General features: G+C 36.3%; 3 protein-coding genes and 3 non-coding genes across 6 annotated transcripts; 1 reads left to right on the top strand and 5 right to left on the bottom strand.

Moving 5' to 3' along the window:
* Positions 1-1,180: 1,180 nt before the first annotated feature.
* Positions 1,181-9,300, bottom strand: atg-2 (Autophagy-related protein 2). Its single transcript, NM_076744.10, has 14 exons — positions 9,139-9,300; positions 8,908-9,091; positions 8,469-8,855; positions 8,185-8,391; positions 7,881-8,127; positions 7,590-7,831; positions 6,920-7,541; positions 5,893-6,868; positions 3,691-5,845; positions 3,544-3,642; positions 3,432-3,490; positions 2,811-3,386; positions 2,036-2,758; positions 1,181-1,940 (listed from the first exon to the last, which is right to left on the bottom strand). Exons 1-14 carry the CDS (start codon positions 9,289-9,291, stop codon positions 1,698-1,700), a joined length of 6,873 nt encoding a protein of 2,290 aa, NP_509145.3. The 5' UTR covers positions 9,292-9,300; the 3' UTR covers positions 1,181-1,697.
* A 183-nt stretch (positions 9,301-9,483) lies between these two features.
* Positions 9,484-9,685, bottom strand: M03A8.6. Its single transcript, NR_102186.1, has one exon. It is a non-coding gene; the product is annotated as an Unclassified non-coding RNA M03A8.6 (non-coding RNA).
* A 5,005-nt stretch (positions 9,686-14,690) lies between these two features.
* On the bottom strand, positions 14,691-17,707 carry M03A8.3 (TLDc domain-containing protein). The gene is made up of 9 exons (NM_076742.9): positions 17,612-17,707; positions 17,030-17,299; positions 16,329-16,401; positions 16,128-16,269; positions 15,979-16,077; positions 15,822-15,935; positions 15,536-15,778; positions 15,150-15,246; positions 14,691-15,017 (listed from the first exon to the last, which is right to left on the bottom strand). Exons 1-9 carry the CDS (start codon positions 17,666-17,668, stop codon positions 14,988-14,990), a joined length of 1,125 nt encoding a protein of 374 aa, NP_509143.3. The 5' UTR covers positions 17,669-17,707; the 3' UTR covers positions 14,691-14,987.
* A 1,466-nt stretch (positions 17,708-19,173) lies between these two features.
* H22K11.9 lies at positions 19,174-19,310 on the top strand. The gene has a single exon (NR_071364.1). It is a non-coding gene; the product is annotated as an Unclassified non-coding RNA H22K11.9 (non-coding RNA).
* Positions 19,311-21,945: 2,635 nt separating this feature from the next.
* On the bottom strand, positions 21,946-22,073 carry H22K11.8. Its single transcript, NR_071363.1, has one exon. It is a non-coding gene; the product is annotated as an Unclassified non-coding RNA H22K11.8 (non-coding RNA).
* Positions 22,074-25,685: 3,612 nt separating this feature from the next.
* On the bottom strand, positions 25,686-27,331 carry asp-3 (Aspartic protease 3). The gene is made up of 4 exons (NM_076741.8): positions 27,146-27,331; positions 26,789-27,065; positions 26,633-26,737; positions 25,686-26,579 (listed from the first exon to the last, which is right to left on the bottom strand). The coding sequence occupies exons 1-4, from the start codon at positions 27,202-27,204 to the stop codon at positions 25,824-25,826; spliced, it is 1,197 nt and encodes a 398-aa protein (NP_509142.2). The 5' UTR covers positions 27,205-27,331; the 3' UTR covers positions 25,686-25,823.
* Positions 27,332-27,769: the final 438 nt, after the last annotated feature.

The following is a 27,769-nucleotide window of genomic DNA, read 5'->3' as shown; positions in this document are numbered from 1 at the left end:
AATAAAAGAGTTTTAAAAAACACAAAATGTAGGAAGAGAGAAGAAAAGGTAATCAACTGATAGAGAGGAATGGTCATTGATTATATACATGACTACGCTGTGGTCTTCTCATGTCTTCTATTACTGGCAAAGTGTGGGCAAGAAAACGCGCGTTGCGTATGATAACGGTACACTCGAGTCGATTCAATTGATTGTGTTCGAATAAGTGACTACAAACAATTGAACCATTGCAAAAAAAACTGATCGAGTACCATAGATAACATGAAGCAATAACTGTCGCAGTTAGGTATAAATATTTTTTAAAAAAACCTAGAAAAACTTTACGACAATCTATAAACTATTTACAGACAATAACTGTGATTCTGTAATGTTCACTGGTAAATATTTTAGAAATATATGAAACAAGATTTTTTTCAAAAAAAGTTTAAAATGATAAAAATGATCTTACAGCGTAGAAACAAAACTTGAATTTAAAAAACCTCAAAACCAGTCAGCTTTAGATTTGAAATTATGGAACACACATTAAAAGTAAATTCAAGCATGGTGAGATTTTTAAAATGAAGTTTTACTATGTTTTTAAAACAATTTTGCGATATCAGTTTTTGATTTCTTATCCTTAATCTTTTGAAAATGAAACTAAAAAATGAAACAACTTTAGTTGAAATCCAAGAAAGTCTAATAACTTAAAACCATCTTCGTTGACTTTAACCATTAAATGTGGACTGTGGAGAAATTATTATATACCAAAGATGAAATGATTTTTTTTAAATCATAACAAAACTTTTCAAAAAAATTGGGAAAATGTATTATTTCGAATCAAATAGCAGTGAAAACCCAGCCTTCACAATTGTTTTTTGACAATCGTCGATAAATAAATTCATTACAGTTTTACAAATTAATTATTTTTAAAATATTCATATTTCAACATTTTAGGGGGTTGAACAAGCGACAATGTTTCAGATTTCTCCCAATAAAAACAAGCATAGTTTTTATCGCTTTTTGACTCGACATAAAAAGTCGACAATCGAAAACTTTTCGAAATCCTAAAAAACACGTCATCAAAACTTTCTAACTGAAATCTTATTATTGAGGAGTAGCACATTCTTAATAAACTGACGTATTCGGAACTGCATTTTTTTTTCTGTTTTTAATGTTAATGTGAATAATTCAAAAAAAAATTCCAAGATGACATTCATTTAAATTTTCTGACTTTTCAAAGTGAATAAGCCATTAACAATTGACATAGAGTGCAGCGAGAGCATAAGGGATATCCAGTGTAATAGATGCAGTAAGGCGAATGTAGGGTACAAGTAAAAAAGCCAAATCTGACAATTAAAGAAACATAGCAATTAGGAGGGGGAACAAATGAAAAAAAAAAGAAGACACTCACACAATCTCAAAACCAGTTTCTAGAAAAGTTATGAAAGATGAAAGATGAACAATGAGGCGAATTACCGTGTAATATGTTTCGAATCAAATGAGAATGGGTTCAAGCACGACACTGAAAAAAAGAAGCGGTTAAGTAAGGCAGTTGGGAAAATACAAATGTACAAAAAAAGAAAAGAAAAAATAACCAAAAATGGAGGAAAAAAGAAAAAAAATGAAATGCTGAATATATTTTAAAAAAATCTAACAAAAGTGTACAATTAAACACATTAAGAAGATGTACAATTATCAAAAATTGGGAGGAAATCCGATTACTTATTCACACCTCCGGGTACATCTTTTTCACCCCATTTTCGACGTTCGTCTTGATAAGTATCAGGACGTAGTTGGTTGCGAAGTCCTCCCAGTAGTTGGTACGTGACTTGAGTAGCCATAACAATAGGTCCCAGGAACGTTGGAACAGCGTAACGGAACGCACTTCTGACGACGGAATTTCCTGAAGCCCGGTCTTCCTGAGCAGCGAGTTCCAGATCATCTCTCGTCTGATGATACCCCTGCAAAACATTTATGATGGTAATTGGAATTTTTGAAAAAACAAGTACCCAAATAATCTACCATACAAATAATACAAACTGAAGAGAAAACTTACATCATAAAGAATTCCGTAAGCGAGTTGCAGACTATGGCGGACATCTGTCGGGTTCATACCGTGATTTCTGTTGTATCGTCTCGCAACTCTCCTTGTTGACGGGTCGTCTGGTTTTATTTCCTTCATCGTCATCTCGGCGAGACTTTGCACAAATCCAGTGACTGTCTGCGCCATACCTACTATACCAGCTGCAGATGATACACTGAATGAGCCCACTCCTCTCTGCACTCCCTTCATCACATTTCCATCGTCTTTACGGAATTCGGCTACAGGCATCAAGAATAGGTCTACTACTCCTCTTCCGATTTGAACCAATGGACTTATCGGCCCGTAGCTTGCAATCACACTTGGCATGTTTGTGAGCAAATCTCCTGACCACTCGCCGATGGCATGCTGCATACAACGTCCGGTGCCCAACAATCCTGTGCGAGTATCGATTTTCCGTAAGTTAATTGGCATTTGGTTGAGTTGTCCAAACGCCATGAGAAGCCCCACTAGTGCTCCAGCTTTTTCCATGGTAATCTTCCGCTTTCCTTGGTAATCGACATAAATATTGACTGATGGAGAGAAAACAAATTGCTTGAAGAAAGTTTCACCACGTTCCACAGCCTCTTGGATTTCTTTGTTGCGCTCTTCTTCTTCTTCTTTTTCGTCTTCTTCCATTTCTTCCTCAATTTTTTGTTTTTCGTTATCATCTTCATTGTCAATACTGTCCAAGAAATTCTGAAAAAAAAGTTTACTTCTATTGCTTCAAAAAATGTTCATTAGAACTTACCCCATGTTCTTCCAAATCATCACTGGTATCTACAAGATTATGTACACTTTGAGATGGATGAACAGATCCCATCATTGTCGAACGCATGAGAATATCGTCATTGGATAGCGGTTGACGTGGCATTTTAAGTGGTGGGAGCTCTTTTTTGATATTCCGAGCAGGTTTTATTGGGCTTGAAGTAACCGGAGAAGCCGACGAGTCTCTTTCGGTTTCGGAATCCATCAAATTGAGAGGCCTCAATTCTGCGGGCGGAGAATAACCTTTGATTGGACTAATGTTGCAATTGAAAGACGGAGATTCCTGTCTAACAACGTCATGATGAGTGTATGTAAGATCATGATCATCAGCCCAGTCTCCAGTTAGATCAGATAGTCCGGTAGGATTTGAAGCATCTAATGATTCGTGAAGCCTCCTCACTTGCGAACTTTGTGGAGCAGAGCTTTCAGATTCGGTTTCAGAGCTTGAGGAAGAATACGATTGTTTGAACAAGTCATCCGTCTTCTTTTTCTCGAGTTGCTCAATTCTGCCGAGTTCCTCGTTGAGTTCACGAATTTCAAGAGCAGCGGCCATTTGAATCTGAAAACTTGTTGTATACAATATGTTTTGAATCGTATTACATACTGGATCAATAATTTCCTCTTCGTCTTCGTCGGAATGTGCATCACGTTCAAATATTTTTCCTGCAACAATAAAATATATTTTTAATAATTCAAAAACATGTTACTTATCATACCGATTGATACAGCTGAAGCAGTTAACGGGGCATCAATAATTGGTCTTTTTACTGGTGACTGATGATTCGATGATATTTTTTCAAGGTAAGTGAGATCGCCTGTAAATTATTAATATTTCAAAGATGTGTTACTATGCTCATTCTTACCAAGTGGAGTTGGTGGTTGAACAGGAGATGGCCGAAGTGGTTCAAGTGTAAGCGATGGAGAAGGAATGCTTGGATACATTCTTGCAATATCTCCTTCTGACGATGAAACTGATGTCTTTGGAGTTGTTTTCTTTGAGCCAATATCAGCAGGTACTTCAATTACTGGTCTTTGAATGAGAGGCATGCTCATTTGATTTTTCGGGAGATCCAACAGTTTTGAAGTTTCTTCAAAGAAATCTGTCAAAAACTCCAGAGTGTCTTGGTCAACGTTGATTTTGATCGGCAGCATAGAAACTCGCATTTTTCCTTCTTTTGAGTGAGTTTCCGACATTCTCACGGTCACGATTGGAGCAGTAGCACGTCGTGGTTGATTTGTAACAGAATATTGGTAAAGCATTTCCTTGATATCACTTGCACGAACACAATCCTTGATGACAATATCATTCACTTGGAACAATGTTGTTGACAACATGGGAGCAGTTTTGTCAAAAATTTGTTTCAAGTAAGTGATCTTGCTGAGCTCAAAGACAACAAACGCAGAGTGATCGCGATTTGGGCCTCCAGTGGAGTTTTGCTCAATTTTCTGTTCTGGTCCAAATCCATTTCTGTACTCTTCAGTGCAGTAGGTTTTGATAGGAGATGGAGACGTTGACAAGTCATTTCCAGCGTACAAACTTAGTCGGACCGTCACATCTTTCAAGAAGTATCGGAGAACAGGGTTGATTTGCCCAGACATTGTCTGATATAAAGCATCACTACCACTGTCTTCAATCGTCTGGAAGAACTCTGAACCGTTTATCAGAGGCTCTTCGGGCAACTGTTTGGCTGGCATCGGCCTGGTCCGGGATTCTCCTGGTTGAATGGTGATTCCTGATCCGAAAATGTTGTCGTCCACCATGCAGAACTCGTCGTCGGTAACACTGAAGTTTCTGCTCGCAACATGCTCGAAGCTTTCGTTTGTTTCATTCGCATCATGTTTCGGCTGAATAGTTGCAAATTCTCGAACAGCGTCTTCTCCAATTGCGATACCGTCCCTCTCATCATTTTCATTAACTGCCTCTTGAATCATTGCTTGAATTCTTTTTTCAACATCATCCGGTAAATTGGCCCCGACAGTCATTTTTTGGATATGCTTACTTCCTGTTGAAGCATCACTCCATACAGACTCCCCGGCGACACTTTTATTGATATCATCTGTTTTTGTTGATTTCATCAATTCTTGTGACTCTTCTTCCGGCGTTTTTATTGGGATTTGTTCATGACTAGTGTATTCCATTACTGTCTTCATAAAAGTAGCAAGGGAATCTGCGCAGGCCCATGCGTTTATGATGTCGTTTTGACAGCGGATTTCGAATGTGGGATTCGTTCTTAGACCGGTTTCGTCTCCAACCGCAAATAGGATATCGAGTTGAACTGATCCAAGGTCAAGGAACGGAATAAACTTTTTCGGCGATACCTTCTGCGTTCCGTATCCTTCAAAACGAACGGCATCCTTTGTTAAATCGTTACTCATATACAAACGGCAACTTTCAAAAATGCATAGAGTTTTCGAAATATTCATATCCGAAACAATAGAGCTTGCAAGATTACATTGTCCGAGAGTGGCCCGTAATTTCAGTTTGCTATTTGGGTTCACCCATGCGTGATCATATCCAATTATTGCATTTTCAAAGCAAATATGAAGATCAGTTGAAACACTTGGCAGTTCGTATCCAGGTATAGCATAATCTTGAAGTGTAAAGAGATCAGCCAATTGAGTAATCCAAAATGCACCCCAGTGTCTGAAGGGTTTTGCTTGTAATTGAGAATTCCGAAGGGCAATTCCCAAAAGAACATCCTTCATGTTAACATCAGGCCTAAAATGCATGTGAAGAGCAACCGCAAACGCATCTTCTGTAGAACCACTGCTCAATTCATCAGTTATTGGAACATGTTCTAGTTGATTGCAATCTTTCGTCCATTTTCCAAAATCTTTTGCAGAAATTAAGTTTGGAATTCGAGGCGCTCTTGGTGAATCGATGCTCCCCGCTGCAGCTTTAGAAGAAGTAAAATGGAAGTACGTGTGGTTGATGTCTCCATGGTAACCAGCAGTTGTGCCAATATGCACTTTTTCGAGATCTAAGGACACTTGTGAAGATTCTGGTTGTTTTTCGGCCTGAAAGTTTTTTGTTTGGTTTATTTATTTTCTTTTATTATTTTTACCTCTTTGATTGCAGTATTGCAAAGAACTGTACACTTGTTCGCGTTGAGCGTCATGACAAACGTGTGAGGTATGTCTCTATCAAAGTTCAAGCTTTCTATACTTTCATGTAGCGTCGCCACATCATCATCCAAATCAGAGTGCTCACTTTCAGCATAATTTTTTGGAGAGACACATTCTTGGAACGATTCCAAAGGTTGAACGTTCGAGTTAGTGCTTTGGTTGTTGCGGAACGCTGGAGCTGCAGGTTGGAAAAGAGCCAAATCATTAACCAGTCGGTTGTAAAGAATTTCCAAGAAGTTTTTCTCCGGAATATGAAGCTTCAGAACAGGAACTGTGAAGAGCATGAAGGTAGATGCAAAGTTTTGACATTCCTCTTGGAAATCGAGTATTTCTTTTCTGGTCCCAGCTTGTATGATTTCTTCCGTTTCTTCGCCATCATGAGAGCAGTATGACCTTGGAACTTTCGAGAACGGACCTTCTTTTTTCGGGTGTGCCATCATTATATCCGCGGACACTGACTTCATCATGCTGTCTGGGATCCCACTAGTTGAAGTTTTCCTTCCACAACCGGGCAGTTTTTTCGCATCAGAGCAGAGAGTAAGCTTCAAATTTATTTTATCGAATCCATTCTTTGACGCATGTAGAATTCGTTGTTGTTGTTTAGGAATATTAAGCCCTTCACCACAAAAGTCTCCAATCATTTCCGTGCACAGAATTTCTATCAGGGTAACAGATTTCTCTATTGGAATCGACACATCAATTTCTTTGATTCCCAAGCGAAGAAACTCATTATGCACGTGTCTTTGAGAGAACGGGAGTCGGGAACCAGTTGGATCACGAAGGTCTGCTTTCGGTATCCGCAGATCAACTTGCCAATTTGAGCATTTCAAATTGACCAGTGTCTTCGACTTTACGTCATCCTCTGCAATTAACACATCCGAGTAAAGATCGTCCTTCAATTGCGGCACTGTGTTTCTGTAATAAAGAATTGTGGTTTTATGCGTGTCCGCACAATTTATTGCTTACCGGTTGCCATAATTTGTCAAGGCCTCATCGAAGAATGGTCTGCATGCAATAAGATTTGAGATGCGGTCAATAATAGAAAAGTCAAGTTCAGTCTTAACGGCTCCCAACAGGATATCAACTTTTGTCAGTCCTTTCTGTTCAGAGGAAGTGCTCAATACCATTTTGAAGTTGGGATCACTTTCCAAGTTTTCCTGCTCGGAATAGTCAAGTAGTCCGATTCGAATAGGAGTACTGTTTTCAGGAGCGCTCTCTGGTGTGAGATATTCCAACATATCAAAATGAGTGGCAACAACTCGGCATAAAAAAGAATCCACGTTTCCGACTCGCTTACAGCTTGAGGTGATTCCAAGAGATCCACCAACAATTCGAAGATGATCTTTTGGGTAGAATGAATCGGATTGTTGTCGAATGTTTGCAAGTCCGTGCTTTGACATAAACGAGTATCCTTGAATAGATTTGAAGAATGATTCAGACTCTTTCTTAAGATAGTTTAACACATTTGCATATCCTCCATGTTGTTGAGCGTAGTCCGATGACATATAATCACAATGAGGAATGTACATGAGAACTGTCCCAATATGCGTATTCACTGTAAATTCTTCCTTGATGTTTCCGCTGGCTTCTGAAATTTGATTTTGTTTCAAAGTGAACTGAATATATACTATCTTACTTAGACTTTTGAATTTTTCTTTCTCGCTCTTCTCCTTTTCTTTGATGGATTTCAAATCATCAAATTCTCGGAACACTTCTCCAACATTCCAGTTACCGCCAAAAGAAGCGCCAGCCATTGGAGGTTCATTTGATTGGTTTGGTTCCATGTTCTTGGTCATGTTCTCATAATCTTCTTTACTCATTGGTTTTCCTTGCTCGTGAACTACAAGTTCTTTTGGTGTCACGATGGATGAGAAGAATCTGTAAGCAATAGTTTTAACACTGGGGTTTAAAAGAAATATTTACAAACCTGTTAACAATTTCAATTTGTGAAGGTGTTGCAAAAACATTAATACCTTTGATGAAAACATCAGTTTCCACCTTAGATTCATCGACATCAGCATAATTGACATCATTTGCACCGTTTTTTATCCGAAATACACACGAAATATCCCCGACAACTTCTGCGCATTGAATTGGAGCAGAAAAAAGCTCCGGCTCGGCGGGAGCTGTCCGCAAGGTCTCGAGCTGATCAGGCGAGCAATAATCTTGTGTCACTGAAAATGTATGTCATTCGTTGGAAGCCATTTTTATTGTAGAAAAAGACAACTCACGTTTATCATAGCAAGAATGAAATGCGTCCATGTCGCTCATGGCAGATTGAAACATTTCTGGATGTAATGAATTTTGTACCGACTTTGTTGGCGACATCTGCTTGGCTTTTTCTCTACGGATATGCATGCTGGTAATAAGAACATTCTCTTCGTCACCCATTCCGTCATTGTTGATTTGAGAGAAGACATCGGTATGGAAAGTAACACCTTAAATTTGAATTTTAAATATCGAAAAATGTAGGCAATAATTCGTCAATTAATAATCCCTTAATTAAAATGCCTACCAGAAAATGTAAGATTCTTCCTCAAATTGGTGGTTGAGACGACACCATGTGGTTGAGTGGTCACTAAGTCGGTCGCATTTGTGTGGTCCATCTCACAAGAACGCATCTGCTCATCCATAAATGTGATCGTTTCGACACGAATTTCGAGTGCTGTCGCCATAGTTGATCTGTTCTTTGGATCGGTTTCGAATCGAAGTGTTAAATGTTTGATCTTCAAGCAAAAACGAGAATAAACGGCGTCAATGAAGCCAGAGAAGCTGTCAGCAGTATCATCTGGACCCAACAGTTCACTTGCAACATTATTTTCTTTGGATACTTCTTCGTAGACACTTCGAGCCATGTCGTCTGTACTCAGTCCCATCAGAACACTCTCAATCATCGATGTTACTGAAAACCCAGATACTGATTAAAAAACTGAAAAGGTTGTTTAAAAACTCACAAGTTTCAATGTCGTTTATTTTCATAACTTCGGCTCCTCTAAACGTTAACTGTAAATCTTCAATGCACATTCTGGTTGGGTCCGTCATCAAGCTCAGCCACGGTATTTCAATTTTGATTTTCCCCAAGTATCCGTCGATTAGTTTCAGTGGAATATTGCATTGTAGAAATCCATTGCTGACAGCCTATAAAAAATCCACATTTTACAAAATCCATACAATATTCCACTTACCTTTGTATTAATATCTAAATTATCAAGTTCAAGACATCCATTTGCTAATTCGAGTGATAACTGATCCACTGATAAATTATTGTCCAGCCATGCACCCATATATCTCTGTAGCATTACCTTGCACCATACTCGATTAAATGTTGATAGAGTCATTTGTGAAACTGAAAAAAAATATAATTTTTTAGAATGTTTGAAGAATTAAGACTTTTATTATGCGAACAATGTTAGGAAAAAATTCCAAAAAAAAACTGAAATTTTTTGTATGGTGTGGGTTCTACTTGACTAGTCTATATTATTCGACAGAGACTGTCGATAATGGAAACGGTACAGGTGCTTCGTGGTTTTGACAACTGCAGTCACCTGACATCAGAGACACGATACATGTATCAAACTGGGAGAGAACCTAGCAAAAGCGGAAAAGTAGAGAGGGAAGAAAAACGAAGGATGCGCCGTGAACAAAGAGGCAATGTAGGCATCGGCACTGTAGGTTGAGAGAACGAAGACAGTAAATGGTAAAGGACAATGCGGCGACTGTATTATTTGAAGAGAGTGCAGAAATAAACAGCCAAAATTGTGTAAGACTCACACGGATGCACGCTTCAAGCAACAGCTAAAAAAGGAAAACGCGCTCTGCCGGAAGCTTTCTCAGGCAAGAGAAATAGTGGGGAGAATATAAGAAAAAAGAAGAAGAGCAATGACATCGTGGTCCCTCTTTTTCTTTTTCTTGCTCACTGAAAACAGCTGATGCAGTAAAACTGGATGAGGGTGAGCCTGCGCATCTTGTGCTAGACAGTTGCTCTTTTTAACCCACCCAGGTACGTCTCAAAAGATCCTCAAATTTCAAGAGAAATGGTGACCATTGGAGAAAAAAAAAGTGATTGAATAGTGGCAGGCATTGTGTGGAACCGGTTTTCATTATCACCAGCGGATCTTGCTGTTTGACAGTTGAGAGTGAGAAAAAGGGAAAGTTAAGTAAACCAAATTTTACATTGCTATGTTAAAATACTCAGTATTATTATAAATCGTATATTTGCAAGACAAAATTTTGCTCTCTTTGTCGTTTCCGGGGTAAAGAACTCAAATAGAAAAAAACTCGGCGACAAACAAACAATTCTTCCAGATTCTCATTCTAAACAAGCTCGGCGTGTGCTCCAAAGACAACAAGGGGGAGAAACGAAACTGATATAAATATTGAATTTTCAGCTAGGCGACTGAAGAAAGGGAAAACACGTCGCTCGCATCTCAGCGCTCTACAATTTTCAGGCGCTCGTTTTCTCTTGCTCCGTTCCTTGCAATACGCAAAAAAGTCAAAAGGAAAATTTTAGTTTCTATGAATGAGCAAGACTGACAAGTGTAAATTTTTGTTGGAAAATGTGTTGAAATTCTATTCACATACTAATGGAGTTGGGTTACTACATATTCACCAAAGTTTCCATTTATGGCAAAGAAAACAAAGTAGCAACAAGAAGAGTCGGACAAGCTAGAGATCTGCCAATGCAAGAGGATTCGATGTGAGACGGAGAAGGAATAAGAACAGAATAAGGAGATAGCATGAGAGCTCATGGGGTGGTGCACTGTGTGTGTATGAAAGGAGGACGAGGAATAGTAGCGTTGGTAATGAACGGGGGAGAATGCCCAAATAAAGGACCTCATGGTCCGTAGAACACGTGAAAAGAGCGTGAAAACAAGAGACGCAGCCCACCGGGTGCGCAACTCATGAGAGTTATTGACAGTGGGCTGACTCGCCGAGCTCTCGTTGTTCAGTAGGTCAGTAAGTGACAGTAAAGTAGTCCTCAGCCGTGTTTGTTAGTGCTCTTTATAGTGATGATAGTGATACACAATAAACTGCTAATCGATAATGACGAGAAAATAACAAGACCTTACAGATAAGAAATAGACCGAACTTTGTGATGTGATAGACTAGGTTGGGGAGGCTGATGAAAATCACATGTTCATGTTCACAGGTGACATTACGATGTGGTGTTAGAAAATGTGATTCTGACGGATACAAGTATCCATCTTTCATCAGATTTCAAAATCCCATAAAAGATTCTTTCAGATCGTAAAAGCTTAAATAATATTTATTTATTTTTGTACATAACCACAGTGAAACGTATTTATTTTGCTTAGGAGAAAGCGGGAGTGCTGCTCTATTTAAAAGTTCTATACATTGGACGAGGGAGCGAAAAGAGCAAGAGCACGAGCAAGAGAAAAAGAAAACGAAACGAGCCGCGATCACAAGACCTAGAGAGTTCCATTGATGATGAATGATGGTGGTGGGCAACAATATCCAAGTACTTCTGTACTATTCTATTGAATAATCAGACTCAAAGCAATGATTAGTAAAATTAATCATGTTAATGAAAGCCCTTCAAAAATTTAAAGCGAAAAAACATACCATTTCGCATTCGATACATGAGTTTCAGTAGCACCATCCTTGGATCCATCGCTGCTTGACTAGATATGGCGAAAATAGACAATGCCGTTACCCGTGAATAAATGATGACTGAATGAAGTGTCGTCCCTCTCCCTCTCCCTCTCCCTCTCTCTCTCTCTCCGTGACTTAGAACGCTGCGTTGGTGGGCAACGTCCACGAAGAGGTGTGTCGTAAAGAGGTTTTGTGTACAGAGCGGACCAGCCCTCCACCCTGTGTAGGAAAACCGAGGGTCCCAGAATTCGTCGTAGCCAGACACAAATCGAAAAGGTCCTGCAGAATGGTTAGTGAGGAATTAGTAAAAAATTATAAGCTGTTGTTTTTGAACGAGTTGTGTTAGTTTAGAGAAAAGCGAATATTGGGAAAATTAGACGGTATATTTATCACTATGCCCCAATAACGCTCCATATCATCAACAAAACAAGTGTGCTCACATTTTTCGCAAACAAACAAGTTTTTGTTATTTAGATGAAATTTTTGATATGAACAGTGAAAATTAAGAATATTTTGCTAATAGTGTTTAGTAGTGTAATAGTGATTATTAAAATAATATAGAATGATAAAATATTTTACAATAGCTCATTATGACCGAAGATCATAAACAACCCACTAAAAAAATTTCGGATTTCCCTAATTTTGCTGTCAAAGTTTAGATAAATTGCCAAATTACGGTTAATTGGCAAGTTGCTCAAAATTACAATGGCAATGTAAAGTTCATAAGATGTTAAACTCGCGAAAACGTTTTTTCAAAACATTTTTGATCGAATTTCGAGATTATAATTATTGAAAACTAAGCAAGTGCCAGTTTTGGGCTGGAAAATTTAAAATTACAATTATGTTAATTCAAAAATAATTGAAAAAGTTACTATGCTGCTTCGCCTTTTAAACACAATGACAGCGATTTTTTTTTAAATTCCTCATAATACTCCGCCTTCAAACTTCCTAAGTTTTAAGCTGAGGAAATCATTTTGTATTGGTATTCGACCATTAAAAAAAATATTTTATACTTTATAAAATTCACACAAAATTATTAAAATAAAAGAATGTTCTAGAAAATGTAACATCGCATGAAGTGTGATCACCAAGAACCACATTACTTCTTTACGTCTAGGATTAGTCAACTCCCCGGAGACTTGAGCATTCATTTTTCACTGGACGTGCTTCTTTTGATTATTCAATGTTGTGTTTTCATTCAAAGAATCCAGAAGATACATGTGCGTTCCTCTTTTTGTGATACTAATCTTATCTGATCTTTTCAGACTTGCCTAGCTTATCATCTGACGTTGCTTATGAGAACACACAAGATTAGATTTTTTGACAGAATATTTCAGACATTATTTTTTGCAAAATCCCAGAAAAACATAAAAAAGATCAATAAAACACCAAAAAAACAATGTCTTAATTTACAACTGACATTGTGACAAGGTAATGATCCCGTTTCCAGTACTCAGTTGCACCTGTTCATTTGGAAGGGGAGTGCTAATTGAATGCCGTTGTCGGGAAGAGTAAAACGATCTCCTCGTTATCTAATTGCTCGATCGTTTCTCTAGTAGTCTGCCTAGACTATATATGTACAGGGGTAGGAAACAGTCTTTCAGAGTGAGAACAAAAAAAAACACAGGCTCGATAATAAAAAGAGTAGGTACTTGAAAAGTACAGCAAAGCCAGAGCCAAAAGTTTATTTTTTTCTGTCATGTGAAATTGTCTACACATTTTCACATGTTTAAACTGCCGCCAATTTATTATTTCTCTGCGTCTCTTCAAATTTCCCATTTTCAATTCCATTGATTATGTCGCGAGACGCCTCGAAACCTTGGCGTTTGCGGGTTTTTGCGTTGGGCGTGTTTTTGGTTTTTATGATTATTCAATTCAATGTTATCACTGATAAAATATGAGTTGAAAATGCACAGTTCAAATTGGTAGGGTTCAAAAAATATCGTGTTAAAAGAAAAAAAAACTAATAATAAAGTTACATACTTTCAAGACAATTTCTAATTACCGTTTTTCAATAAATACTTTCGTGATTTATAACCAATCAAAAACAGGTCAGACTACAATAAACATCCTGAATTTAGGTGACCAAACTATTGTCTAACACAGAAATAAACAAAGTCACCTCTTTCGATCATGTGACGGGATAACGTGATTTTAGCAAACTCTTAACCACTTTTTTACCAATTCAATATTCCTAGTGGCCAAACGGAAGTAAATCAAAAACGGAAGGCATGATCACTTTTTTTTCTCTGAAACTGCTAAATATGGGCAATGTCAGATGATTTGGTCACGTGTGGACAAAATGAATTTCTCAAGAAAAAAATGGTTGAAAAAATGCCACGAAAAGCAGAAGATTATTTTAAATTAGAGGCATAAAAGAAACTGCTCGGAAAAAGTATTAATAATTCTTTTTTGAGTATTAGATTAATTTTCAGAAAAAGTGAATAATAATTTTTATACAAAAATAAACAGTGTTTTTTCGTACTTGTAAAAATATTTATATTTAAATTCACAAATGCCGTGGTTTAACACTTTTTTGTCAAACAAAAATTCAAATTAAAAAAGAATGATTTACAATATATGTTGAAGATAAATTACGCAGTTTTTGATCAAATTCCAGTTTCAATAACACAATTTCTAAATCATAACAACATATATAAACGGCATAAGATAACTACCCACGAATGCAGGAAAATCTAAGATCTTTGTCTGTGTTTATAAATAATTGCTCGAGTATGGGTTACGAAACAAGCCATACACAAGAAAATTTGGTGGAATTTCATTCACATAGCGCGAACACGATTTCAAATTGTAGAAGTGAAAAAAAAAACGAAACAAAAAATTGCCAAATATGACCAGAAGCTGTCGCAGGTCTCAGGTGACTCAAACGTGCGTAATAGTTCAAGGCTTTTTTGTGTGCGTAGTTATGACAGTTTTTTTTCTATGAAAAATTGTTGATTACTTTACAATTTGAAAACAGGTTACCTAAAGTGTGGATCTACGTTTTGGTAGAAGAAAAACAATACAAAAAAGTAAACAAGGCGGTAATGCATGTTTTTCTGTATAATAGGCTGAAAATTCAAGAACCGGATTTTGTCAATATTTCAAAAACAGAAATGAAATGTAAAAATTCGTTTTATAGTTCACTATATTATATTGAAACTTTAAAATGAAGGAAAAATATGAATTTGCAAAAAACCAGAATGCGTGGCGACAGGGAAAGGGCTGAAATGAATTAAAAACTTGAAGAAGGAGTACATAAAAATAAAGTCGATAAAGCAAGTTGAATTTATCTATTCATCAATCTTTTGTGTGCGTAGTACATTCGTTGGCATTGAACATTTTGAAACAAGAAGCTGACGAAGTAAACGCGGAAAGGGAAGAAGAAAATAGGAGAAGAAAATCGGAATTGAAATTCAAATTACAAGTCGGTGTGACGGGTGTAAATCTTCTGCAAATAATATTGAATTAGAATTGTGAGGAAGACGTTGTTGTTGTTGTGAGAAATTAAGTTGTGTGAAATTGAAGAAAGTGGGTGACGGCAGCAAGGATGTGAGGGAAAAAAGTGGAAGAAAGCTCATACATTCTCAGACGTCACCGAATCCATATCTTGGAACGACACGCTTTTCGTTGGTGAGAATTTGTTTTGCTCGAGCAATATTCCTTTCGGCAGTTGGACTCTGAAATTGTCAATCATAAATCTTCAATGAATGCCAGATGTTTTATTTGATTTTTCTGTCTCTCTCCCGCATTTTTGATTTCTAGAATTTCATAAGACAAATTATTTCAGATAGATAACAATATGAACAAAGTTTATCCACTTCTAACAACATCATACTATTTTTACAGAAAAGTCAAATAGCACCAGTAGAAGATTGGCGAAAACCACTTCTTTAGTGAAAAAGATCTTTTTTAAAAATGATTAAGAACCGCTAGCTCCTCTTTAAGAATGTGTGGTAATTCACAAACCTGACAAAATCCCTGTCCGCTGATTCCTCGAAATCCGTCCGAGACTCATTCTTTTTCTTTTGCAAAAAAGAAATCTTATGTCTCAACATTTCCATTGACGCGTTTCGTCTCAATTCGTTTTTCACAACTCTGTTCACAAATTCGGTTTCATTCAATTGCAGGCTAGATACTGAAGTGTCTGTTGAGCCCTGGATTTTTGAATAAACGCCGCCAGAGTCCACACTCTCCATTGTTGAGTTGTTACTGAAAACGGAAATTGAATTCTGAACACGGAAATGCAAAGTACCTGAGCCCTGGGCTGGTGTTATTCACGAGTCTATTGGGATGAAAATAACGATTGAAGCGGCAAATCGTTTTTGTCTGAGGGGTGCTGAAGTCACAACTAAATCGAATAAAACTTCTGAAAATTAATGCATTATATTTTGTATCGCAGAATTACACACCTCAAGTGTTCCACGAAAAGAATGGCATCTCCAGTGGCAAATTCAAAAATTCCCAAATTTTCAACTCCAAAGCCAACGCAATGTTCCCCCGTTCCAACCCTACAAAACATATAACTTGGAATAAAAACCTCTCTAAATAATAGTTTTACCATATCAACGTCTGGTATGGAATACAATGCACGTTATTCGGACCACTGATTTGAAGATGTTCAGCAAACTTTAAATTGTAAACCCCTTCTGTTTTTTCTCTACCGTTCACTTGTTTCAGTTTCAGCATTGTGTATGTTTCTGCTGAAAAAATTAAATAGTGTATACCAAAAACCAGTTCTGAAACCAATCAATCAACATACGAAATTCGAAGCATTCCTCGTCCTCGGTGGGAGAATCCAATGAAGTGCTGGGGGCAATTGTGACATATTGCAGCTGTAAGGTTTTTTTCAAGTTTAAGTTTGTTAGTATGGCAGTTTCAATATTTTTTTTCTAAATTTGTCATTTTTGGTGAAACTTCATAAATAAATTTGCCATTTTTTAAATTGCAACGTATTATTCAAATAATTAAATGTTAGAGGCAAACATTGAAATTTTCCAATTTCTTCTTCTTCTTCTGCTTTGCAAACAGTGGTGCAACCTTCGCAACCGGTTGAGAGGTGTCTAGGGTGAAAGCCACCTGACGCGCCATCAAACATTTCTGACTTACGGACAATGAAGCATTGGAAGTGACATTTAAATTCACAAAATTAAAGAATGGGGGGTCTTAATGTATGGAAAATGATTTACGGGAAAACCATGTTTAAAATTTGTTATTTTGCAGGAAAGGGTGTCTTTTTTTAGTAAGTGCTAAAGATATGCAACTAGTATGAGCCATAATAACATCGTAAATAATTAAAATAAAATAATTAAAGAACTTTATATAGTTTAAAAACTTGCAAAAACAAATTAGAACTATGCTGCTCTAAATGTGAACGCATTCTGAAGAAAAATTCAATTAATTAAAAAACACGTTGGGGCTCTAATAACTATACGAACATATTTTCAAACCCTTAACACCAACCTTTTTTGGAAAACAAATTGCGCTAAGAACATCGATAATTTTCTGCAATTCTTCACTGGAAAATTGCACGAAAGAGTCATCCTTATATTGTACTTTTACAAAAGAGGCTCCTGTATCGGTTTTTGCCGGTTTTAGTGATACCACATTTTCTAACAAAACAGTTTTTGCAGGCTCCGAGTGCTTCTTTTTCCCGTCACTTTGAAAAAGTTCAATTCTAGCTTTGCCCAGAGAATTTTCGTCGAAGAAACTCGCGATGTAGGATTTCCATTTCTGAAATCTATTTTTTTGAAAGAATTTTTAGCGTAAGTATATCCAATGCTCATGCTCAAATTTCGTAGTTGAAGTTTTCACTATTTTTTAAATTACAGTTAAAAAAGCGCCAATTCAGTTCTGATCATCGTTTGGAAAACAGACTAAAAAGTGTCTTAAAAGTTTGTAGTTTTTTTGAATTTTTAGTTAAACTATTTGAGGATTTTGAAATATTATGAGTATTATTACACAACAAATCCACGGAACATAGTTGATCCCAACAATTAGTTAAAGTAAACTTAATTTAATACAACTATAGCATGATTAACTTACTTTTCCTATTAATTTATCTTGGTACAATTGAACTTCTGTTGTCAAGAGAGGCTCCATTGATTTTATGTATCTCGATGGAAGAAAGTTGGAGAATGCCTTCAAAGAGGAATTGAAATGAAGAAAGAACAACATTGAAAAGGTGTGTTTGTGTACAGAAAAGTTCAAAAGGGAGATGAAACGAGAATGAAAAAAACATGAATTGAATCAGTAGTAAAACCTATAGTTTTTAATTTCAAATTTCGAATTTCAAATTTCAAATCATAAGCCTCCGAAAATGCTCAGACCTATCACGCAAACATTAAATCGCGAGCTGTCAAACAAAATCACGACACTATCACGCACATTAATACGGACACAGGCGACTAAAAATGTAAAAATCTGAATCGAAAACTTTTGAAAAAGAAGAACAACCGATAAAATACAATTTCCTAACGCAGAGCCCGAAACGGCATCCCTTTAAGTGAGGCAATGTTCCGCGTCCTCTTGACTTGAGAAAGATAACACTAGAAGATGGAGAGTTGAAGACCGTATGCCATACCTGACAGATTATTTGTATAGAGTACATAATTTTAGGATTAGTGGTGAACTTGGACGATTGCGGCATGTTCAGTCTCGATGGTGGCAGATTTTGATGAGTTGTGGGGTCCGATAAAATGAAAATGAAAGGAAACCAGTGAGAGCTAAACAGTACTACCACGTCGAATCTATTTGCATTACAACCACTCAGATTCCCACCAATTTTTGTGACAAACATTCGAAAGACACTTGTTGCACAGACATACATACAATGATTGACCGTTCGTGTTTGATGGTCTCGGGTTGATAAGAGAAAAAAAGATAATAAAGATGAGCTCTTTTGATTCAAAGAGAAGATTAGAAAAGACTATCACGGAAATAGGTCTAAAAATGTTTGAACGCCAAATCAAAATTTTTGGTAATATTTCAAAGTTTCTATGATTGGAGCAAAAGTTTTTTTCATTATAATCTAGTAATAAAAAAGCGAAAGCACAAAATTTCGTTACTAAAAATGCGATGTAAATATGGAAAAGCACGAATAGGGACGAAAGCTGGGCATTCTTCATAAATTGATTTCTTGACATTTTCTTGAGTTTTTGGAACGGCTTTTCTTGATCTCTTGATTTCTTTTGCCCATCTCTATTAGGGACATAGCCAATTTTCAAACCCTTCAGACCATATGATTGGGAATTTTTTTGAATAATCAAAGAAGGCCAAGATGAAAAAAAACTTGTATTTTACTAAACTTGAAAATACAGAAAAAATAGTTCACAATATGTGGTTAAAATACATAAAATCCGTTTTTCTGCTTATTTGAAATTTCTGGAGTTTTTATTTTTGTATGCACTTGTCAGTTTAAAGTGCACATAAACGCAACAAAAATCAATCAGTGCAAGTGCATAAAATCTGTCACCCTAAATTGTACTCATCAGGTTTACAGCCTGAAACGATTACAAATTTACGGTCATCAGATCCGTTGAAACATAAAACCAATCGAGAATCTAGACAATTTGATCATAGTTACACTGTTAATGTGCTTGGAAAGAAAGCAAAAAACATACATATGCAATTGAATAGAACACCTTCACAAGGAAGAATATAGAGAGTAGAAAGTATGGGCAAAAAGGTTTTGAATTTCATTTGGTTTTGCATGTCAAAAAGAACGGATTCACTGCCGACGCCCTCCAAACTTGTTCCGTACATTAACATGCTTTCAAGACGGCAACTATATCACTGTTCTCATTGGAGCGTGCATGATCGAAAAAAACGGAAATGGAAGTTTAAAAAGGGTATCTAGAAAAATTAGCAAATTCTATTTCGACGGCGGCTTATCAAAGACCACTGCTCAATTATTGACTGTTCGGTTTTAATGGGAGGTGTTTTGAGATTGAACGACGAGAATAAGCAGAAAAGAGACAAAATAAACCGAAAACACACGGGAAGCGAAAAGAAGAACAAGGTGGAAAACGAATCAAATGGGCACAACTAGCCATAAAAGCGGTTGGTGCGGGCTGTATCAAGTTGTATAATTTATAGAGAACGAACATATACATGTGTTTTCATGGTGGTGAGGCGGTCGGAGGTCGGTTTCATTTGAGTAACCGAAAGCCGATTATCAGTGCAAACTTGAGTAAACACTGACGTTTGCGTGGTGATGGTGAGTATTTTGAAAAGAAACGACTAATGAGATTTGTAACACCGTACATTATGATTAGGATGATTTATCTATTAGTAATGCGCCGAAAAATTGCTTCAAAAAATTGAGTTGCAATTTTCATCAGAGTCAAATACGCTGCTGAGAAAATTTTTCGGTTTTTCTTTTAAGCTAAACCAAAAAAATCAAAACATTGGTTTCTTGACTTTCTGAAAATTTTGTACCGTCTTTCGATTTTACTAAAAGATTTTTACTACGGAAGTTACTTTTTGGTTACAATGAAGTCGGCAACGTATATATTTTAAAGATATTTTTAAAGAATTAAAACAACGTTATCAATATGTGACAGAAAATATCATTAACTGCAAATTTTAATCAATGACAACTAATGAAGAGCGATGACTAATTTGTAGTAAATTTACTTTGTTGCGAAATTTAATAAAACTATAATTCTCTTTTTTCAATTTCAAAATATGGGTAGTATTAATTTCAGCATTTATAAAAAAAAACAGAATTATAAAATGCATTGAAACAGAGAAAAAGTAATTTTTAATAGTTTTCCGACTGCTCAAGTAAAAACACACGGTTATACCAATTTTTTTTTTCAGAATGAGAAAACCTTTTCAGTGTTAGAAACGAGTTAAATAAGAAAACCTAGGAAAAGGAAACAGAAGTATTTAAGACGAGAGAAACGATACTATTGTCCTAATCAGTAAAGTTTGCTAAGATACTATTGAACCAGTGTTTCTTTGAACGAAACCGCCAATGTACTAATAAAACAAGTAAGAAGATGGAACGAGAAGTGGGACCATCTGTTGATTGACCCTATCAAATTTATTGGTTGGCGGACATGCCAGTTACAGAGAACTATGAAACATCTTCCACAATCACATGTTTCCATTGTATGTAGTATTTTAGAGCGTAAATCTAGTGAACTAGTCACATGGAACTGAATAAAATACAGGACGATGGATTAAATGGTTACGATACATTCCGATTCACTTGAAACGTTCTGTTCCTTTTCCGTTCTGGTCGCCGACGCACTACACAATAGGGTGGTGGAAGGAACTTTTTTGTGTCCAATGTGTGACAAAAAAGGACCGATAATTGAGCGGCGGGCTATGTGACAGTGATATTATGTGAACGACTCAAGCGAATGAGTGATTTCAAGAAGATGGTTAGGGAAATTTTTTTTGAACTATTTATTAGAACTTTTTTTGTTGCATAATTTACATATAATTGACATAGTTAAAACTATTCAAAACAACAAATTGACCGAGCACTTAGAAAATCAATAATAAGCTCCGCCAATATATAGGTTTCTTGCACTTTTCCACAAATTTAAAGTACCGTAAATTAAATTATATTATGAATAAAGTGTTTCGTGTAATAAACTACCGTTTTTCGTTATTTCATTTTTTTATATATTTTTATTCATATTTTTCAAAAATTGAGTTTACTACTAATAAGAAACGTTATTCAAATAAAGAGTTAAGTTTAATGTTTGAGACCAAACATAATTTACCATTATCATAGAATATAAACATTATCAGCAAATGTTATAAGACAAAATTGACAAAAAAAAACAAAATGGTACGTACGGAATATTCAAATTGATTTGCATTTTTGATGAGAAACCGCTTTATCATTAGGCAAAAATGATTCTCTGATGAGAGTTTAAATACCAAGAATTATAAAAAACGGAAGAGACCAAAACACAATGTCACCAAACAATTTGTTTGATATTTTTCTCAGGGAAACAATTTTCTGAGTATGTAGGAAAGCATAGTGTTACGATTAAAACTTTGAAAACTTGAAAACTTAGCTTTTCTGACAACATTACAAAGGGAAATTGAAATTTTTTTGATGATTTAGTTGTTTTTGTTCTGCACTGTAGAATTGGAAAAAATCAAAAAATGTGGATGAAATTGAGACATAAAAATGTTTGCTACCTCGTAAACAAAAATTTGTAAACAAATGTGTCCATCATCACCATTTTAAATTTTGCCAACACAATAATGTCGATGATGCATAGACGGTAACCGTATTAGTTTTAATAGCGTAATTAAATACGGAAGTTTCGCAACACTGGTGGCCCCCTGACTACCTGATCGCGTCTTTGCGCGAAAAAAAAGAAATACAAAACCTCAAAGAATCTCACTTGTTGCCCAGTTTATCAATCAAATCGACACCTTCGCCTATCAGAAAAAGAAATATTGCGCTTGATCGGCGTCGGTGGGGTTGAAACAAAAAGAGAGCGAAGAAAAAGGTGTTTCGCTTCCCTTTTCCGTCACGGGAGAGGTTGTGGTAGTGGCGGTAAGAAAAAGAGACATATAAGGAATATATATCATTGTGAGATGATTGAAGGTCTGCAAAAACGGAATAAAGATATGTTAGGTGATGGTATGGGATGGGGGAGGCTGGGGTTAACGACAAAAACATGATAATACAGGGTGACAAGGACGAGTAATGGAAGTAATCGAAACGGATAACTAGTCGAGAGTAAAGTTTCTTAACGCGATTGACTATTAGATTTGAATAGTAGATAACACACAAATTGTCGTTGGAGGAGTTGATTAATGGAAATTCGGTTTTTGACACTGCTGCGCGAAGCAAAACTAACTAAATTCCAACGAGTCAACAAATATATAACATTTGATTGTGATCGGGGGACATGAGGTAATTAGCATGTCAGTAGAAAATATGACAATATGGAAGGTAAATGTTGTTATACTGACACACATTTTTGATGGGTTCGCTCATTTGGAGTGAGAGGCTTGAAAATTGCATTTAAATCGAACTTCAATTACTGTATTTCTTCTAATATTACTGCAGGCTAAACTAGTGTTGCACTGAATTAAATATGAACTATGACCAGTGTACAAATGATTAAAAGCCAGTGCTAAAATGACTAAATATCAAAATAAAAACTATTCGAGTTCATCATGTTTAAATTCTTATATTCCAATATTGTAGGGTTTGAACATGCAAAAGTGCTTTAGATTTATCAAAAATCAAAGCGTGCAGAGCGCCTCAGAAATTATGACAACAAGAGTATTTTCAAGTTTTAAAAGACTGGAGATCAGGTTTCTGTCTATTAGAAGCGGTTCTAATAGAAAACGTTCAACACATAAAATAATGACCACAGAAATCTGTAAGTAGGTTCAAAGTTCGTATGACTGAATGGCTCAAAATGTGTTTATGTTTCAAAAACAACAAATCGCTGATGAAATTTTAAATTATGAGTTTCGGTTCAACTTTACGTATTTTCTCTATCCAATTGTTTTATTTTGAAAGGTTCTACCTATTAATTTTGAATTACAAACACTAGAAAACAAAAACCTTTTGTTTATTCTGTTAACAGTTTTTGAGTAGAATAATTGACAATTGACAAGTTTGAAAATTGGGATGAAATGCTAATAGAGGGAAAACGGTAGTAGATTGAATTGAACAAAATTAAATGAACAATTGAACCATGAAACAACTGAATTTTATCATGGAAACTCTTTTGAAAATCTGGCGCCAATAACTGACAGTATTGGGAAAAATGCAATTCAAGAACGCATAGTTTTAATTACAGTTCTCGATATTACAGACAGCCGTGACAGGTTTTGAATTAAACAAAGGAAGAGAACAACACTGATACCACATAATACTAATACTAAATTCTTGATTGTTATGTTGGTGTATGTGTGGAGGGGAAAAAAAGAAAAAAGAAAAGCAGCCGCTTCGTAAAATTGTAGGTGCTTTTTTCTTATTTCAGCATTGCTGCTGTAACTTTTCCGCCTTGCAATTCCAACTCAACAAATTGTACGAGCGCGTTATGAGAGTAAGTTATGTCCGGGAAAAAAAAGAGCGACAGAAAAAGGAAAAGTGTCGTTGAGGAATGGGCTAGTGGGGTTGAGGGAACTGTGATGTGCTGAATAATGTGATGGGAATTGGGAAAAAGAGTGTATTTAGGACGACGAAAAAGCGAGCAAGAAGAGTGGCGACGGGACAGATCGAATAAGAAGCGGTAATTGAAATGAGTCTCCATATGATAGATGACAGAAGGATGCAGGAAAAGAGGCCATCGGATGCGCACGCAAATCACCTGCTCCTCTTCATCCTCCTACATTCCCATTTCTGATCGCACATACTAAGCGTTTTGCCCCTTTTTGGCGAAACCGCCTATGATAATTTCCAAAAGATTTATGAAGCTCTCTTGATGATGCCAGTCCGCCGATGACCAACTAAGCATGTGATCGAAGATAGAGAACTGGAAGTCCACATCAAAAACCAAAAAAGAATTATGAACTGTTTTTTATTCTATCACATCGCGACCAGCAAAGAGATCAGAGTAAGATGAAAGACGATTGATTGATTAATTTTATTATCAGCCACCTATTCATGCATCATATCGCTCAAAATCACAATTTTCACTAAAAGAATAACCTTCCCAGGTGAAGCGTTTTCGAACAATAGGTTTAGATGGTGTATGCATTTTACCCCACCCAATGTGGGAAAATATTTTCAAGGTCTTGTTTCACAGTGAATGGAGAGGTGGTCAGTGGAAATGTGATATCAAACAATAAATAAAATGATGGAATACTATATTGGCTATGAGAAAGTACCAGCGGGTAAATGAAATCTGGAATATTTCAGAAAAATAAATAAAAATGAGAAACACACTTTTTTTTAGTTATGGGTTGCCTATTTATTGGTATCCAAAGTTTTTCAAAGTTAGAATATCGTCAGTGGGGCTGAATACAATTTTTTAAAACTATTTGGAAAAAACGCGAAATGTTGTTTTTTAAAATAAGTTTTTTGCCCAAAAAAGGAAAAAAAATCAAAAATTAGGAAACTAATCTTTTTGTACATTTGAACCGTTTTATGAAAAATTCAATAATTTTGATCAGAATAACATTCTTGTTATAATTCAGATTATATTTTATGGCAAAAATGTAATTTATAAGTTTTTCAGTTAACGGCAGGCTAATATCATTTTTATTAGGTCGCCATTTTTTGAAAAAAAAAGGATAATTAAAATTTGAAAAACACGTAAAAAATAAAAGTCTACAGCCCGATTAGGTCTGAATTCTGAATATTATAGTTTAAATTAATATAATACCATGATGATAAACTACAATTTCTTGTAGCTTGTCGACTGACAATATTATAATAAGTTTTTGACAGTAAATAAAACATTTTAAAGTTTTTAGAATAGTTGTACTTTAAAAATTAGCACATTGCAATGCTTTGCATAGCGTTAGAAAAATATCCAGGGAAAGTTCCCTCAATTAAAAAAAATTTCTCAAAACAAATTTTGAATTTAGTCTAAAACAAAAATTCAGACTTTCAAGTAGAGAAAAAACGGAAGAAAGAAGTTTCGTAACTTCTATTTACGCAAAGCATAAATTCACGTATATTTTCCGAGTCACCGGAAACATGCATTGTGTGCGGTCTTCCTTTACAAACACGACATGGTATTGCACAATAATCGCGCGGTTTTTGCGTGCACAAGTGTATATTTCAATAAAATCTAATCGAACATCTCAAATGTCTCTTCTAAGTTGAGGGGAGGAGGATCGGCTAGCAGGAATAGAAGGAATAGAAGGAAGAATGTCAAAAATATAAACAAATTTCTAACAGATTGTTTGTAGCACAAATGTGCCACTATTCTCTTGGAGGATTCTACGGAAAGTGTTCACTAGTGAGATTTAAAACATGTGGAAATGGAGTGTATCAAAGCATTTGAATCATGCTGGAACAAGTGAGAAAAGTACGAAAATTTCTTGCGTCATGAAAAAGTGAGAACCACATGTTTCGCGAAAGCTTTGGATTTTTTGTTTTCTTTGAGTACAGCATAAAATAAAACTCATAAAATTGTGTTTTCCTCCCACCCAATGTAAACTTTGTTATCAAGAAGCCAGTCAGGGTTTTTAGAATTCTTGCAAACGTATAGAAAGAACTGTTTTAGAACTTCTTATCATCACATAACCACATTTATTACAATCAAGCAAGTAATGGCATAGAAATTGAGTTTTTAAATTAGAAATAGGCTTATTTTCCGGTTCTAGAGGTGGCAAATCCAACTCTCTTGTTTCCATGATCGAAGACCGAGTAGAAGCGTCCGATGAAGACGTCTCCGAGAATCCAGAGTGGTCCGGCTGGGGCTGGAATATCCATTCCCATGAATCCAGAGAGGCAGGTGGATCCTCCGTTTCCGTTGGACATTTGAAGGATGTAGTCCTTTCCTTGAAGATCGAAGTTTTGTCCTCCGAGGTTGAAGGTGATGTTTGGAAGAGATGGAATCTTGCTGCACTCAACTTCGTACTCTCCATTGAAGAGTGGGATTCCTCCGATCTTGTGTTGGATCTTCTTGATGACATCAGTTGGTCCAGTGAGAAGGGAAGTTCCAGTGTCAACAATCGAGTCGATTGGTCCGCTGGTGTAGGTGGTTCCATCGATGACAACCGAAGCGAGCTTGATTCTCCAGTAGTCCTCAGAGACGAGTGGCTCCCAAGCGATGTTTCCGACGTAGTGGTTCGGATCGGTGTCGCAAAGGGTAATTTCTCCTCCGTTGGTGATGTCGTTGGCGTCACGGCTAAGCCAGAAAGCGAATAGTTGATTCTTGCAGATGGCGGAGTTGGCGAAGATTTGGTCCATTGGCTGAGAGATCTTGTTAACAGAGATAGTGTCCCATCCCATTCCGAAGATACCGTCAAACTTGGCAGCGACGAAGGTGATTCCTGGCTCAGAAGTAGCACAGGCCAATCCTTGGTTCTTATCAGTACAGTAGGTGGTATCATGTCCGAACTATAAATATATTTTTCAGCTATATTGTAAATAACATCATAAGATTGACTTACGCAGACAACATCGTTGTCAACGGTTCCCTTCATGGATCCAGTTCCGTATTGGATCTCGAAAGAGGCTCCAGTAGCAGTGCAGGAAGAAGACTTCTTGCAATCAAACTGAAAATTATTTTATTGAAAAAAAGTTGATTTGAATACTTCAAAACTAACTCTGTTGTGCATTCTGCAGGCAATATCTCCGAATGGGCAGTTGGCGCATGGCACCCACAAGTTGGAGGATCCAGTATCGAACAAAACTTGGAAGTTTTGTGGTGGAGTTCCAATGGTCACTGGTCCATAGTATTGAGCATTGGAGTAATCAGAAAGACCCTCGTTGAATGCATCCTTGTTTGGAATGTATCCTGGGACGTACTTGGCCTTAAGATGCTCTTGGATTGATCCGAACTTGTATTGTTCACGAGTGTAAGTGCGCTTCTCGAGCTTGATTCTAAAAAAAGAAGAAACATGATAAATAAATAAAATAAAATAATTTAAATATATGAATGGTATATTAAAAATGTAACTAACCTCTGGATGGCAGAAGCCAAGGCGACAAGAGCCAGAAGAAGGAAAACGCGGCCCGACATGGTGCGTTATCACTAATTGAGAAGCAGCGCTCCGGGTTTCTTTTATATGCGACACAAACTCTTGATGATATAATTGTAAACGTCACAACCGATTTTAGTGATAATTAGTAGAGGAGGTTGGCTGGCTGAAAACGGAATTATTTCCTCTCACCGAGTCAAAAGTTTAGATCGGCTATTAAAGTAGTGTACTTTGTGTGTAAAATGAGGGAAAACCATTAAAAAGTGTCCGGGTTGACAAAATGACTTGCTGACAAGGATCCGGATTTTATAGCGTTCTGTTTGCCAAAAGAACACATTAAACTTTTTCCAGCAAAATCATATGTACTTTCAGCAACAAGTCAACACTGCTTTGTCGTCGTCACACCCTCATCGTCATTCTGATCAAAATAACAATTTCAATGGCCTACAATTCAGATTTGTTCTCCCCTATTAAAATATGACTACACTTTAAAATTAGTTCTAGAAAGTTCCACACGTTAAAAATTTAATCGGCTTATTTTCACAAAATATGAAATCATTATCATTATCGTCAAATTGTCTCACAATTTTCGTTACGAAGTAGATA

This window comes from Caenorhabditis elegans, chromosome X, assembly GCF_000002985.6.
Source record: "Caenorhabditis elegans chromosome X".
NCBI classification, from domain to species: domain Eukaryota; kingdom Metazoa; phylum Nematoda; class Chromadorea; order Rhabditida; family Rhabditidae; genus Caenorhabditis; species Caenorhabditis elegans.
The sequence above is the reverse complement of the archived record's forward strand: the minus strand, read 5'-3'. Positions and strand labels throughout refer to the sequence as shown.